Consider the following 15,940-nt stretch of genomic DNA (forward strand, 5'->3'; position numbering starts at 1 on the left):
CATCAGAGGCTTTCAATGGAGGATGAGGTCTGCAGCAAGATGGTCTGACTGAAATATATTTGTGCAGCACCTAGCATACTGTGGAAGCATTCTTTAAGTATCATTGTGGCTATGAAATACACTGGAAGCTGTTTGACTGTAGTGGTGAAGTGAATGAGCTGTGATCTAGGCTCCAATTTCATACCAGATGCAAATTTACAAGGTGACTTTAGGCAAGCCACTCTCATTCCCAACCTGCAATACTGGCCTACTGAGGTACTGCATGTGAAACACTCAAAGTATAATAGAGATACTAAGTAGATAATAAGAAATGTATTCTGCTACTTGCTTTTGAGTTGCTGCCCTACCACCAAGGTTTGGGCTATGGGCTTGGTATTAATACATGTTATAAGTCCCTGGCCTGAGAGGTAGAATTGCCAAATCCGCAACCTGGAGAATCACTTTCCCTTCAATTTTGACTAAGGTGATTTGTGAGGCAGTGCAGAAGGCAACACACCACCACCAGTAAGAGGTGACTAATTTCCTTATCAGCAGATGTCTAGAGGTGGTCAGCAGTGCTCCATACTTACCTGCTGGCCAGTCAAGAGCTTGTAACACCTGCCTCTGATTCTGTTTCTTGCTGCCCACCACCATCTTGGTCCTCCTAGCCTTCAGTGGCTGATCTACAGTGGCTGAGCACTACCTCGTTTTCCATGTCACCAGATCTACTGGCCAATTTGAAAGGGGGGTGGGAATTATTCTCTGGGCTGTAACCATATTGGGAGGATTGTGCACAAGGCCAGCATCAGCATACTCTGAGGTAGGGCAGCTGCTGGGGCCCAGGATTTTTGGCAGGGCCCACTGCTGCCAGTGCTCTCTTGTGAGCAGAATGAATAAGCAGGTGGGTGGCAGGGAAGGGTATGAATGCCTGGTGGTGAGCAGAAGAGGGGAGGTGGGGTCTGGGAATTGTCTGTCCATATCCCCCGAAAACCTGGAACCAGCCCTGATTGTGCAGATATACCTGAAATGCCTCATGTCATGGAAAACAACTGAGGTATATAAAGGCTTGCTAATCTCACATGTTTGTGCCCATCAGAAAATCTCCTCGTTGGGGATGGCTAAGCACATGCAACAGGAACCCCAGTTCCTCTGCACTAGATTGCTGCTCATTACACAGTAGCCTACAGAGATAAACAGCATGACATGTACTGGCTTCTGCAGAAAGATGTAGTAAGACACTTTGGCCAGTGTGACTAGGGCTACATATACGGCCATCTCCATTTAGAACACACTGGTTACCTACCGTACAAACACACTTTGATTCAGCTAGAGTCATGCTTAAAAAAGGATTGTTTCCATTAGAATATAGAGGAGGATGCATGTTTGAATGTGCATTGTATTGAAAGGATAGACCACATCTATGCTCCAGAATGCATTCCATTTATGCCCATGGTTCCTACTTATCCTGCAAGCATCATGTGTACAGAAATCTGCAAACACATGCAGAACTTCTTAGCTGCACTGGGGCGACAAATTTTAAGACAATTATGGTGTCCCCAAATGGGAAAAAAGTTTGTATGTATGCTCATATCTCTGGTATTAATAACTACTGTATATGACTGTAAGCTTTAGGTTACAATCCTATAAAATTTGGCTGGCTCTAAATGTTTCTGGATATGAAGATATTGGAACACCTCCCAACCTTACAGAATTTTGCCCTCCTATAAAAAGAGCATGTTTCTCACTACTTTCATTCTTCTCTGTCTGTTCCAGTGCAGTATGCCAGATGCTATGAGGCAGATAGAATAGTTTTGCTGAGTGGCTCATAATAGCTATGGTTGCCTGAAAACGAATTAACAATTTTGAATTTCTGTTCGGGTTTCAATCATGTGCTCATTTACCTAGCAGTAACCCCCCCTCCCCCCCGGAACTAACAGGATCAACTTGCATGTAAACATGCATAAAATCTGAATGCGTGGGATAATCCTGCCATTATATGTTCATCATGCCACGCCTATGCGCCAAAGAAACACACATGCAGGGTTCAGTGGTATAAGCAGTGTCTTAAAGAGCCTGTAGGCAATCTAAACAACCACTGCTGCTTCATGCCCCCTATTAAGCAGTCTGAAATAACAAATAAATACATCTTTTATGATTTTGAATGTGTGCATGAAACAGGCATACATATACCGAATTATATTTTTGCAGTGGGGCTAGAGGAATGTGATAATTGGGAATTCAAAGGAGCTGACTGCGTTTCAGACTTTGTTAAAAAATTCATCAACAAAAATACAAGGATTACACGTTTCTAGCCCACAGTGCAAAAGGGTATGATAACTACTTTATCATTAGACAGTTGCTGGTAGAAAAGGTAAATGTGGACCTCATTACACAGGGCGGGAAACTGATGTGTGTTACTGTTAAGAAGCTGGGCATCAGGTTTCTGGATAGCTTAAACTTTTTGCTAATGAAGCTAGCCAAACTGCCCCAGGCCATGGGCTTTCAGGGCTGCAAGGGGTTCTTCCCTATTACTTTAACACTGCTGCAAATTGTGACTATGTGGGGCTGTTGCCTAGGATGGAGGATTATGGTATTGATAACATGATGCCAGGTGAGAAAGTGGAGTTTCTTTCCTGATACCAGGATAACTGCGGAACTGTATTTAACCTTCAGAAACTGGCCTATTATTGCCAGCAGGATGTTAAAATCCTGAGAAAGGCCTGTCTCCTGTACAGGGGAGAAATTATTTCCATGTCAGGAATGGACCCTTTTAATTATATAACTCTTGCCGGGGTGTGGATGGCCATGTATAGGTACGTGTTTTTAAAACCAGATACAATTGCCCTGCTGCCACGTGACCATTACCACAGACAGACAAAGAGATTTTTGACCCCCTCTATACAGTGGCTAATGTATCTCGAGCATAAAGAAAGTGCCGATATGCAGCACACCCTGAAAGGTGACGAGTTAAAAATAGGGCCTTATTTTCTTGATGGTTATGCCGTAGTTGGAGGGTGGCCCACAGCCTTTAAATTTAATCTGTGTTTTTTCCACAGATGCCCCATGTACTTCACCCAACTGACAGAAACCCATTGAGAGATTCTTCATTTGACGACTTGCACTATAAAACACAGATGAAAGAAAGTTATTTAAAAAGCCAGGGGTTTACGGTTAGGTCCCTGTGGGAATACGAGTGGAGGGAGATGTTGGAGGCCGACAGGGATCTTGCAGCTTTTCTTAGCGAGAAGAAACTCCCGTCACCTCTGGTTCCCAGAGATGCTCTCTTTGGGGGGGCGGACAAATGCTATTTATCTATATTACAAAACAAAGCCTGGTGAAAAAATATACTATTATGATTTTACCCATTTGTGAACAAGACAAAGAAATATCCAATTGGACATCCGCAAATTATTTACAATGACTTTGCTCCCCTATCTGGCTGGCCAAAGTCAAGATGCATCCACCTCGAGGCCTCTTTTTACCTGTTTTACCCTTCAAGGTGGAAGACAAACTTCTGTTCCCACTGTGCCGCACATGCGCACAGGCTAAGCAAAGAGTGCGCTGTGAGCAATGTTCCCTCTAAGCTGTGGAGTCTTGTGAGCAAAAATTCTACTTTGTGAGCTACTGGCATGTTTCTGCCTCAGCCGGAGGTTGCCTCTGTAGAAAGCCCTACGAGTTCTGAAGAGGTCTTCCAAGAAATAATAGATGCCATGCCTGCTAGATATAAGAGCAATGCAAGGGTGCTGTTAAACAAAATGAAACAATACGTGTTTCTTCTTGGGATGACCATGGAACTTTTGTATACAGAGGAGAAAATAGAAAAGGTTCTCATTTGATGGATTTGGTGAAGGCGATTACTCAAACAAATGCCTTGCCCAGCCATCACACACCTAAAGGCTGGGATGCTTTCATGAAGGCCATGGCTGAACTGAATGTACCATCTTCTGTTGTGGGCAACAGGACTAATTGCCAAGCTTTGGAACAACTAAAGAACCATACCTCCATACAGACACACCACAGCTTTCTCACAAACCTTCTAAAAAATGTCAAGCTACCACACACCCCAGCTGGATATAGGGTTGCCAACTTTGACTTACCTCGCCGGCGGGGGACTCCTGGAGGATCCTGGCGCCGCATTCGCGTCACAGGGCAATGACGTCATGACGCCGGGCACGCTGGGGGCGGGGCCATGACCATACAAGGGAAAACCATAGAGTTTTCCCTTGTATGGCCGTGGCCCCGCCCCCAGCGTGCCCAGCGTCATGACGTCACTGCCCTGTGATGCGCACGCCGGGGCGGGGTTCCCCCCGGGGCCCGATTCCCCGGCATCTGGGAACGGGCCTCTGGGGCGGGGGATTTTCCGCCCTCCTGGGGGATTTGGCAGCCCTACCAGCAGTTTATACTTATGTAAAATAAAATTGTTTTTAAATTGTATTTGTGTATGTGTGCATGTTTTGGTTTTGTTTTTTTAAAAAGATAGACAAAAAGCCACATTTCAAACCCACAAGGGAGCGCTTTATTTTTTTTTTGGTAAAAGAATTTTTTATTTTCATGGAAATAACCTCTTACAGTTAAAAAAAAAAACTATTATCATTCTTAAACCAATACCTATATTCCCATATCCCCCCTCCCTCCTGGTGGCTTCCCGCAATGTTTCCCCCTTTGACCCTCCAGTACATCTTAAGATAACATCAATTAATCTCAATATTGTTCTAAACATAGTAAATTGTGCTTCACATCCCAGTTTTTTTCTAGGTAAAGTTTAAAGTCATTCCATTCTTCAAAAAAGTCAAGATCTTCCCTGTTATTCAGTTTCTTCGTAATTTTGTCCATCTCTGCCATGAACAGAATTTTTCGTATCCATTCTTCTATTTCTGGTGTTCTTTCTTGTTTCCAACACTGTGCATACACCATTCTTGCAGTCGTGATCATATACCATAACATAGTCTTTTTAGTTACATTCAGCTCTTCCATTCTAAGTCCTAAGAGCAGAATTTCTGGTGCTTTTTTAAAGGAACATTTCAAAAATGTTTGCATTTCGCTGTGGACCTTTGTCCAAAAATCCACAGCTTTCTCGCATGTCCACCACATATGATAAAATGAACCTTCATGTTTTTTACATTTCCAACACTTATTAGACATGTTTTGGTTCATATTTGCTATTTTCTTTGGCGTCATGTACCACCTATACATCATTTTATAACAATTTTCTTTTACATTAGTACATGTCGAAATTTTTATAGAATTTTTCCACAAATATTGTCAAGGGAGCGCTTTATTGAAATACTATGTTGCTGTGGTGGAACTCGCTGCAAGAAACACATGCCTGGGCTTGCACGAAGAAGTTTTGGGCAAGTCTGGGCATGCCCTTCTTGTTCTTTACAAACTGTTCCACCATTAGGTCATTCCATGCTAAATCCTCAGAATACAGCTCTTGAATCTGTTCAAAAGAAAGCCCCTTACAGCGCATCTGCAGAAAAAATATGCAGTGATATCCACAGACCACTGAGTCAGAAGTCTGCACTTGCCTGGGTTGGAATACATTCTCACAGGCATTTGTTCTCAAAAATCTCACAATGTTTTTTGGAAATAAGGGGCTATTAGGCCCATAGGAGTCAACGAACTCACCACATCCATCCGTTGTCAAGTATATGGCAAGCCAGTGTTCTCCAGGGAGGTTGTGGGGGTGGGTATTCACAACTAGCCCCACAGGACTTTGGTGCAGTCTTTGTTTGGGGAGCCAGTCGCTCAGGTACACTCCCAAGAAAGTCTTTTTGGTGTAGGGGCCTGTCGATAACACAGATGTTAGCGGCAGGGTGTCCAAGTTACATGTAGTCAAATAAAACATTTCTCCTATGATTTACCTTTATCACATTGTCGAAAACCCCATAGACAACCATGTTGACTGTGTGAGGCAGTGCACTAGCAAAGCATACCTCAGCCTGCAGGTTCCCGGTTTTAATCAAGGAATAGTGGTCTGCACGTTCCTGATCTGGGGAAAGGTCAAAAGCAAACAGCGTGTGGCCCCGTGCAATCTCCTCACGGTTAACTAACAAAAATCTGTCTTTCATATGTTTACCAGTTGCCTGAACCAGATGCATGTATTCCCTCACGCAGTTTCCAGCTTCAAAGTCCAGCTGCAGTGGCTTAGCAGATACCTGTTCATCGTCCACATAGAGAGCCATAAAACTGATGTCATAATGCTTAAAGTTAAATGGGTTTTTGTTATGGGTTCCACTGAAGGAATCGTTATCCTCCAGACCAATAACCAACAGTTTGGGCCAATTGCCCCAAAAACAAATTCTCCTAGTTGCTGACACAACTCCCTGCAGGGATGCTAAACACTTTCATGCCCACGCGTGGCATGATTTGCAATAGGTTTTAGTTTTGCAGATGTTTGCCAAGGACATGTGCCTTTCTAAGCAGGCTCTGGATCTGCAATATACTTTACAATTAGGGCACCTTTCCTCCTGCTGCAGATCGCATTGGGGGTCCAGACATGAGCGGCATCTATACAGGCAGATGTGTGAGTGGCTATAAACATTACTGCATGCAGCGCAATAATTTCTCTGGCTAAAAAAACACCTTTATGTTTCTCACTCCGTAATAATGATCATCATGGAGCAAGACAAAGTATGTTTTGGGGTATGCAGAGGGGCCCACTTCTAAAAATTCCCCAGCCTTTTCCACCATTCATCACCACAGCAATATTTACCTTTAAATGTTTTTCAAATGTGGCCACATCAGATAGTAATATTTTCTGCTCATCAGAAAATCTGAGTTCCCTATGACTCTCTGCCATAACTTTTTCAGTTTCAAACATTTGCCTTTCCTTTAGTGTGTGGCCTGGCACCCTCTGACCTGGCCTGTGCCCATCTGTCTTTGTTCCCTGTTTACACAAGCAGTATCCCTTATAAAAAATTTTAGAGTACTGTCACAGAAATCAGCCAAGATGGACTCCACAGCTTTTAAAGCACTTTGAGATGTCCCTCTGCCTGTAGAGTGCAAACCGGGTGTTTGTCTAGATAGAGCATTCAACTGACACATTAACTTCACCATGTTCTCACACACAGCTGTAAAAGTAGCATCAGGAACAGAACTGTCCATTTTCTGTTTCTTACTGGGCGGCATGAAGCCATCCCCTTTTTGTTGCCGTTTACAGTCAGTTTGGTGTGTGTACGTTCTTTTTGGTTTACCGCATGCTTTTGGCTTGCGTAGGTCTGACGATCCTTTCACGTGGGATTGTTGCCAGTTGTGATGCTCTGTGGCTTTGCAGGCAGGTTCAGGAATGGAGGCAGGGGTTTCAGGTTGGCAGACCAAACTGGGCCATTGGGGAAGGTAGCTGTGGTTTGAGGTTCTTTTAGGAGAGTTGCACTCTGTTAGGAGAGAAAAAAGAATAAATTTCCAGCATGTGCAACCACACCCTGCATCTACATTCATTTTGTCAGAAACACATCAAGCAATTCAAATATTTAAATATACCTGGCCGTGTTCTTTTGCGTTTCATAGCATTCCACAGAGTCTGTGGAGGTGTCTCTTTTTCTTTAGAGTTGTTGCCATGGGGTTTTGATGGACCCCTATTATCACTGCTGCTTTTGGGGCTCTTTTTCTCAACTAAATAGGAGACAGACAATTAAAAAATCTGATTTTGGTCAATAGGCAGCCAGTGTGGCCTGCCCACGTCATTTCTGGTGAGGTGGCAGGTTGGGCGGGGCAAGATGACGGCAGTTCTGGTGATGTCAGGGAGTGGCGGCTTATGCAAATCACCTCATGAATATTCATGAGAACCTCATTAATATGCAATATGTACCCTCTTACTTACTTACTGATACTTGCAAAACTGCAAGTATAAAATGAGACAAGGACGTATTGTAATTTGCACCAAGCATTAGGGATGGGCTTGGAAAGATATAAAAAAATAATAATTACATTATCTAGGCATTATCCCTGCCTTAAATCTGCAGCTGAAAATGCCACCAGCTTTATTTTCCTTGAGTATTATCCCCAAAAAAGCACAGCGGTACTGCTTGCAGTGTCCACCGGCAACTTCTAACTACTTTGCTTTCACATGGTTATTATCAATAATAGATTTATTTATAGTATATAAATAGTCATAATGAGTCACTTCTCAAGTCTCAGAATGATACTTGCTCCTATTTAACATTTCATATTTTACCGTAGGTGGTGGTTGTTTCTTGAAAGTTAATCAAATTAACAATGGTGTTTCTGGTAGAAAACCTGTGGTAGAAAACCTGTGCCTAATCTATTTATCATACTGATGATTTCTGCCCTAATCATAACATGAAGTGGGCTGTTTCTTTAGTCTCAGGGGCCGAGTTTTGTGCTGTTAGCAGCAAACAACATTGGCTGGCAGAGCAGTTCCATATGTGCTAACAGTTAGTGTAATTGCAATTCTAAATGCAGAGCCCGTGTCTGACTGGACTGCTAGTTCATGCTTTGCTAATTTAATTTCTTCCATTTACCAGGCTCCTTCAGCTCAAGCTGATCCAAGTTACATACATCAGGGCTGTTCTTTATTGACCTGTTTAATCACAGCCTAAAACACACACACACATCACTCGCTCCTAGTGAAGGAAATAAACTTGAATGAGGAGATTTTGGCTGAGGTGTCACAGTGGATCAGGCGTGGGCCATGTGACTCCAGAGTAAAGGAAAAGCAGAGGGCACTCTCAAAGACAGGAAGAACTGAACTGCTATTTATTCAAGTTGTGGCCCACAGACAGAGGAATGTGAGGGGCCTTTGCTCCAGTTTTATAGGCCAGCGTAACTCAACGAAACACAATCTTTTTGAGTTTGAGTGACACAATAAGGCCACTCCCCCTGCAATGTCTCAGTCCACATTTCCTTATTCCTCAGGAGTATACCTGCCCAGCCCACTGGTTTCTGATTGGCCACTGTCAAGTAAATGGACTTAAGCATCAGGTATGCATGCCATACATGCTGCGGTGGCTCAAGTGGTTAAGACGCTGAACTGCAGGCTGTGGAAGGTCAGTAGTTTAGCAGTTCGAGACCCGAGTGTGCCGCATGATGGAATGAGCTCCCGTCTCTAGTTCCAGCTTCTGCCAACCTAGCAGTTCGAAAGCAAGAAATTGCAAGTAGATAAACAGGTACCACTTCAGTGGGAAGGTATCAGCGTTCCGTGCGCTTTGGTGTTTAGTCATGCTGGCCACATGACCACGGAAACGTCTTCGGACAGCTCTTCGGCTTTGAAACGGAGATGAGCACCGCAACCCTAAAGTCGGATTCGACTGGCTTTCGAGCAAGGGAACCTTTACCTTTTTTTTATGCATGCCAAAGGCACAAATCCTCAGGGGGAAAAAAGAGAGCGAGCGAATGACCTGTGTTAATAACAGTGCTACAATTACAAGGGTGAAGTATAAAAGCCACCACACAGATATTGTCCTAACACACTGCTTTTTGTGCAGTATGAACATATCCAGTAACAGGCCTTTAGATCTTCCCACACATCTTGTCCCTCAGCCCCTTCTGAAATCTGGAATTTCTTACTCCCAGCTTGTTTCCCTTGGAAGAGCCCAAGCTCTTCCTTTACTCCTCTCACTTCTTGATCAGAATAGGGGAAAAAATGATGCAGATAAATATGAGAAAAAGGGAAGAAGGAAGTATCCTTCCACTGATGTAGGATTTACATCCCAGAGAATTTTATCTGCCATGAAAAAATAAGCCAATGGCCTTCTAGTGATATTCTCCCCTACTCATGCAGCCTATCTCTACTGCTTACCTATAGTGCTCCATCTACCACATCACATTTAATTCTGTTTATTTAAAAAACTGCACGCTGAGAACCATGCATACTTAGTGAGTTTGTCCAAAATGAGAAAACCTGATGCATAGTCGTGGCTTGCATAATTTTTAGTACAAAGCAAGAGGGGTCACAGGTGTCCAATAGGAAAACACAAAAAAAATCCTGTGATGAGAACATTATTAAGAAAATTTATATAATTTGTTAGACTTTATAAAATGCAAAAGATTTTGTCAACATCCTTATTTGTACAATATTGTAAATAACAAGTCCAATGTAGTCCATCATGATAAGTACCCGGTATGAACTCATTTCAACTTTTACAGTCTTCCTCAGATGTAAGGCTATATTGTAAGGAGAGGTCAGCTTCTTAATCCAGCTCAATATTGTAATAGCCTTCATAATATCCTGGAATAAACCAAGTAAATGAAAATTCATATGCAACTGCATATTGTACAAATAAGGATGTTGACAAAATCTTTTGCATTTTATAAAGTCTAACAAATTATATAAATTTTCTTAATAATGTTCTCATCACAGGATTTTTTGTGTGTTTTCCTATTGGACATCTGTGACCCCTCTTGCTTTGTACTGTTCTATTTGGGGATTAGTAAGACATATATGTACACATAATGGATAAATATTTATGTAACAATGTAATAATGAATATAATTACAGAGGTTCAGCTTGCTATAAGGTTATGTTACTTTAAGAATGTGAAGCTCATCATGCAGCTGCATGGAATTAACTAGTAGATTTTTTAAAAAATCTGGATTAATGCAGAGAGCATTTGCCAGCCACCAAATGAAGGCTTCTAGCCAGGTGAAATAAGGACTGGTTGCTACTAATATAATTAATAGTGCTTAGGAGAGCATAGCCAACAAAATCCAGGAGGCTGTTTTTGAATTTATTGGCTTGCTCCACATATAGACACTTGTTGAATCCAGAAGTAAGTTTACTAAGTATTAAATCATTACAAAATGAATAACTTTTTCATGCAACTGCATATGAATTTTCGTTTACTTGGTTTATTCCAGGATATTATGAAGGCTATTACAATATTGAGCTGGATTAAGAAGCTGACCTCTCCTTACAATATAGCCTTACATCTGAGGAAGACTGTAAAAGTTGAAATAAGTTCATACCGGGTACTTATCATGTTGGACTATATTGGACTTGTTATTTACAATATTGTACAAATAAGAATGTTGACAAAATCTTTTGCATTGTATAATTTTTAAGCAGAGAATGACAGGATTGTGTATCCATTTTTTTCTTCTTACAAAACAAAGTAATGTAGTTGTGCTTAATGTGAATCACCCTGGCACTCATTTCTTTCTGGATTCTGCTTTACAAGCCCCTAACAATTACCAGGAGGGGACTTGATGTTTATGAGCATATCACCCATAGGAGGATTGAGTATGTTCCGGGAAAGAAATGCAAGAAAGGATAAGAATGTTCCCACTGAGTGCAAGTTTTACCAGCCCAGTTCAATCCTTTGCATTAAACTCTAAATGGCTATCTGAAAGATGTGAGTGGCTGTGGTACACTGGTACCAAGTCTGATCTCCAGAAATGACAGTGGAAAGGTTTTCTGCCAGAAGTCTTTGGAACAACTGGGATAGGTGAATCAAAAAGTATGTATCCTAATATCCCATCAGCAGAAACAGCCTGTTGCCCACTTGGAATCCTATCCCAAAAGGTCTTAACAATACTTGCCAGCTCTCTGGGGCAGAATAATCAAAAAAAGGAAAAAAATACAGTCTGCTAGTCAGAATACATTGGACTAGATCTCTAGCTGATATTTGTTAGCTCTGATACTGAGAAAGCAATGACATAAGCGCAACTGGGAATTTGCCATTTTCTCTGTATATGCATCTATGCTCTTAGTCCACATAGTATATTTCAGTGTGCCAATAAAGTATTACTGTATTATCCATCTGTCAAGTAATTATCACTGTGAGCCAAGTGCCAAGAGCTCTGTGAGGTGCCTGAGATCAGACCTATGGGAAGCCTGTGGCTGCTGACTTCAGTGCTATCTTCTGCAAGGACTGGGGCACAAGCATTCACCTGCCTTTTCTCGTTGAAGTGTCACATTTTCCTGAGATTTTAGTTCTCTTGCAGTTAAATGGAGACTCCGTTTTAGTTTCATTTGTAGCCAGGAGCCCTGCCATAACATTGTGAGAGCTGAGCATATCACTGCTGGTAAATGAGTGTTTAGGAGAAGCTGTTGTAGGAGAATCTCAGCTTTTCTTTCTTCTTAAATTATATTTCTGGACATATTAATTAATGGGGAAAACTAAGGAAAGCTTTGATTAATTGGGTACCTAGCAACTCAGAAACCAACTGACAGACCAATAAGGAATTAAAGATGGAGAATATTACGTTAAAAGAAACTCTGGATTTTAAATATTACATCAATATAGATTTGGACTGTTTCAGTATTTTTTGATTTTGTAGTTGGGACATATTTTTGTATAAACAGAAGCCAGAACAGATTTTTTTCCCTCAGCTTTGCATGCCTTTTTATAACTAGACAAAGGCCCCAATCTGACTGACATACATCAAGTTCTACATTGTTCTGCTTGCCTTGCTACTTGTAACCAGCAGATGTGCCAGCATACTGCATTGATGAAAACCTTGGGTATTTTTTCACCTATGGCTCTAAAAGTAATTATTGCCTGTTATTCAAATATATACCCTACTTTGGGTAAAAGGTGTATTAGATTTTAGAATGGCTCTCTTTTGCTCTCTATTCTGTATTATCAATATGCACAGTGGCTCACTAATAGTGCTAGAGAAACTCCAAACTGCGATAACATCTCATCTGAAAAAACAAAAAGTTATTCCTGCCAGAGGGACAATAGTGTATCCTGAGATGCCGAATTTATATTCCACAATTTGCGTTCACACCTACAGTTGAATTGGTCACTATGCACACTTTCTTGGGAAGCAACTTATACAGAAATCAGTCAGACTTATTCCTAAGTAAGGTACTCCCCTGTTGAATAGCTCAGCTGCAGAACGTAGCCCCTGAACCTTGGGTGGATGCATGCTGAAGGTGGGCTTCCCCTCTTGCTCTAGGAAATCAGAGGGGAATCTTCCCAGGAAGCCCTGCCCAAGCAACTAGTGTAGGACTCGGCCTCCTTGCTCCTGGCTGTACATGACCCTACTGGTGATCCAGAGCTGACCCACCCCCACCTATAACCAATTGTTGCCCCCCCCCAACTCTCAGCTGAGGGAGAGCGCTGGTCTGCTGCAGATCCTTCAGGAACGGTGCTTCTTCTGGGACACCCCCCCCTCTGGATGCCCTCTTCCCTAAGCCTAGGACACCTTCCAGGGCTGACTCTGAAAGCTTTGGTGGTAGCGCATGGGACCGCTTTCCAGGGGGGGGGGGGGGGGAGACTTCCGAGGCCCACGTGATCTACGGTCTTTGGTTGGGTCTGAGGAGTGTAAAGAATGATCATCGCCTACTAGCCAGTGGTGTCTCTCGACCGGTCTCCGAGGAGCCTTCCTCTTTCTCACACCTCAGATCTATCTGTCTCAAGTCCTCCTCCGCTTGCAACATTTCAAAAGGCTCAGCGTCAGTTTTGTTCCCCGGAGCGAGCACCCCCCCTTCCCCCTCAGCGGGGAGCTGGAAGACGTGCAGCATGGATGGGGTTAATCTTCATCTCCCGCTAGGCAGGGAAGCTCGGCGGAGCTAAGCTGGGCAATCAACAGCCGAGTATCCGGGCAACAGGCGGCGGGGAGCCACTTGCTGGAAAGCCGCCGGAGTTGTCCTGCTTTGTGCCGCCCTCCAGAGAGCGCCCCCTTTGGACAAAAGGCGAAGTGCACCGGTCCCCGTTTGCTTCGCTCCTCAGCCCAGGCTTCTGCGGAGCCTGGACGCGGCTGCCGTCATCTTTGGCGCCGGGCGTCGTGCAACAGGACGCTTGATGGGCTGAGCAATTAACGTTGCGGGTGCCCCCGAGCCCTCTCTCCCCGCCCCCGTGGCGACTTCAAGGTTGCCCCAACTTGCCCCTCTGACGAGTGCCTCCCCCTCCAGCCCCTCCCAGCTCTGGCGACGACGGGAGGGGGCGAGAGAGAGGCCAAGTCGCCTGAGCGGTGCGCTTCCACTCCCTCCCGCTCGCCCTCCCCCAGTCTGAAAATGATCCAGCTCCGAGCTGACTCGGGTTCCTCCCGCTCTCTCGCAAGCGCACCTGCAGGCAGGCCGGCCAGACCCACCGCCCTCCGTGGCTGGAGCGCCCGAAAGAGCACAATCCCGCCTCGATCCGGTCGCCTCCGAGGGGACGCGGATTCCACCGGGAGCCTGAAAAGCTTTGCCTGAGGAGGCGGAGGAGAGCCGACGGGAGGAGAAAGCCAAGCCCAGCCCGGCCCCCTGTGGGATTGCGGGAGGGGAACCAGCTCAGCCCGGCAGCAAGTGCGAATGATGCGCCTTGCGAGGTCGCGTTTCCCTTGCCGGCTTCTCACGTCGGGGAAATAAACACGGCTGCTTTCCCGGGGCGCTGGAAACGTCCGTGATTTTCTGTCGACTGATCGCGATCCTGCCTGAGAGGGAAAGGTGAAGCCATCGGGCACAGTTTTGGAGCAGCAGAAGCAAGGCGAGATCCAGGTAGTTGCCTGCATGTCTCCATGCGGGAGAGAAGGGGGTGTTGATCAGACCGTGTCCAGAAAGATCGGTCAAAGTTTAAGACCTCTTTTCAAGTCAAGGGAAGCTCTCCGGTCCGCTTCGGAAAGATTCTGAGTGGTTTTTGCGACCCGCTGAGAACAGAAGGGGAAATCATTTGCTGCTGCCGAAAACACTTATTTGTTTGTTCCTACCTCGTTACCAGCCTTGTCACATTTTATGAGCCCCTGCCGAAGACGCGCGGTGCCGTCACCTTCCCTTTCCAATCTGCGTAGCCAGAGGCAGAATCCGCCCGGCATCGGGGTTAGCCAGCGAGGGCAGCTGCCTTTCTCTCCGGCTTTTTCCCTCGGATGCAGGTGTACTTGTTGCAGCCCGGTGGTGCCCCTGGGAAGAGGTGAGAAGTCCTCCCATCCCATCCCTGCCAGGCCTCGCCACCCTCCAGAGCAGCCCTGGTCGGTCTCTGAAATAGCTCTCACAGCCAAAGGTCAGGGTTGCCAGAGGTCAGGAGGGAAGGACCCTCCTTCCCCCAGCTCCTTAACAGCAGAAGGGTGTTTAGAGGGCACCTCTGGTCCACATAACTTGATCTATGATCAGCTCGGTGTGTGTCTCATCTTACCGCGGGCGCAAATCAGGGAACAAGCCACCCTCCAAAACATGCCTGAAGGAAGAGATGGGCAAAGGGGAAGAGTCGGACAAGATCACCATCAATGTGGGGGGCACCAGGCATGAGACGTACAAGAGCACTTTGCGCACGCTGCCTGGCACCCGGCTGGCCTGGCTGGCTGACCCCGATGCCCAGAGCAACTTTGACTTTGATGGGCAAAGCAATGAGTTTTTCTTTGACCGCCACCCAGGCATCTTCTCCTACGTGCTGAACTACTACCGCACAGGCAAACTGCACTGCCCTGCAGACATCTGTGGACCCCTTTTTGAGGAGGAGCTCACCTACTGGGGCATTGATGAGACTGACGTGGAGCCCTGCTGCTGGATGTCCTACCGCCAGCACCGCGATGCTGAGGAAGCCCTGGATATCTTTGAGAGCCCCGAGCCTGGCAGTGGAGAGGAGGCTGAGGATGAAGGGGCTAGGGAGGGGACTCTTCAGCGCCTGGGCATGGATGACAGGCCGCCTGGAACTCCTGGGGCCACTGGAGGAGGAGGAGGAGGCTGTTGTCGCAGCTGGCAGCCCAGGATGTGGGCTCTCTTTGAGGATCCCTATTCATCCAGGGCAGCTAGGGTGAGTTGGGGAGCTGTGGGGGACAGCTGGTAGACTGGGTGGTAGGGTACTGCGGTAGCACAGTTTACACTACTCTGTTGATAATCCTTTCCCCACACTCCGTTTATTGGGGTTGGGGCTGGGGGATATATGGACTCCTACCATTCAGCTATACCTTTCTCTGGAGCATGATGGTTCCCCACTTTTGATTAATTTGAAGTGCAGTAGTTAGTTCAGATTTCATCTATTCCCCAAGGTCGTTGACTGGACTTTCTTTCCCTTTCTCACCTCTGTGCCAGTGACCTTGCTGGTTTTTTCCTGTTCATCACTTCTCTTGCTCCCAT

At 45.2% G+C, this 15,940-nt stretch overlaps 1 protein-coding gene across 1 annotated transcript in view; it reads left to right on the top strand.

Annotated features, from left to right (window-relative positions):
- The first annotated feature begins 14,969 nt into the window (after window positions 1–14,969).
- KCNC4 (potassium channel, voltage gated Shaw related subfamily C, member 4) overlaps window positions 14,970–15,940 on the top strand; it is a 47,095-nt gene continuing 46,124 nt past the window's right edge. The window contains exon 1 of the mRNA XM_015406557.1: window positions 14,970–15,617. Coding sequence (XP_015262043.1) covers window positions 14,970–15,617 — 648 coding nt within the window. The remainder of the gene's footprint in view (window positions 15,618–15,940) is intronic.

Source organism: Gekko japonicus, unplaced genomic scaffold (assembly GCF_001447785.1).
Source record: "Gekko japonicus isolate JY-2015 unplaced genomic scaffold, Gekko_japonicus_V1.1 scaffold115, whole genome shotgun sequence".
Classification (NCBI taxonomy): domain Eukaryota; kingdom Metazoa; phylum Chordata; class Lepidosauria; order Squamata; family Gekkonidae; genus Gekko; species Gekko japonicus.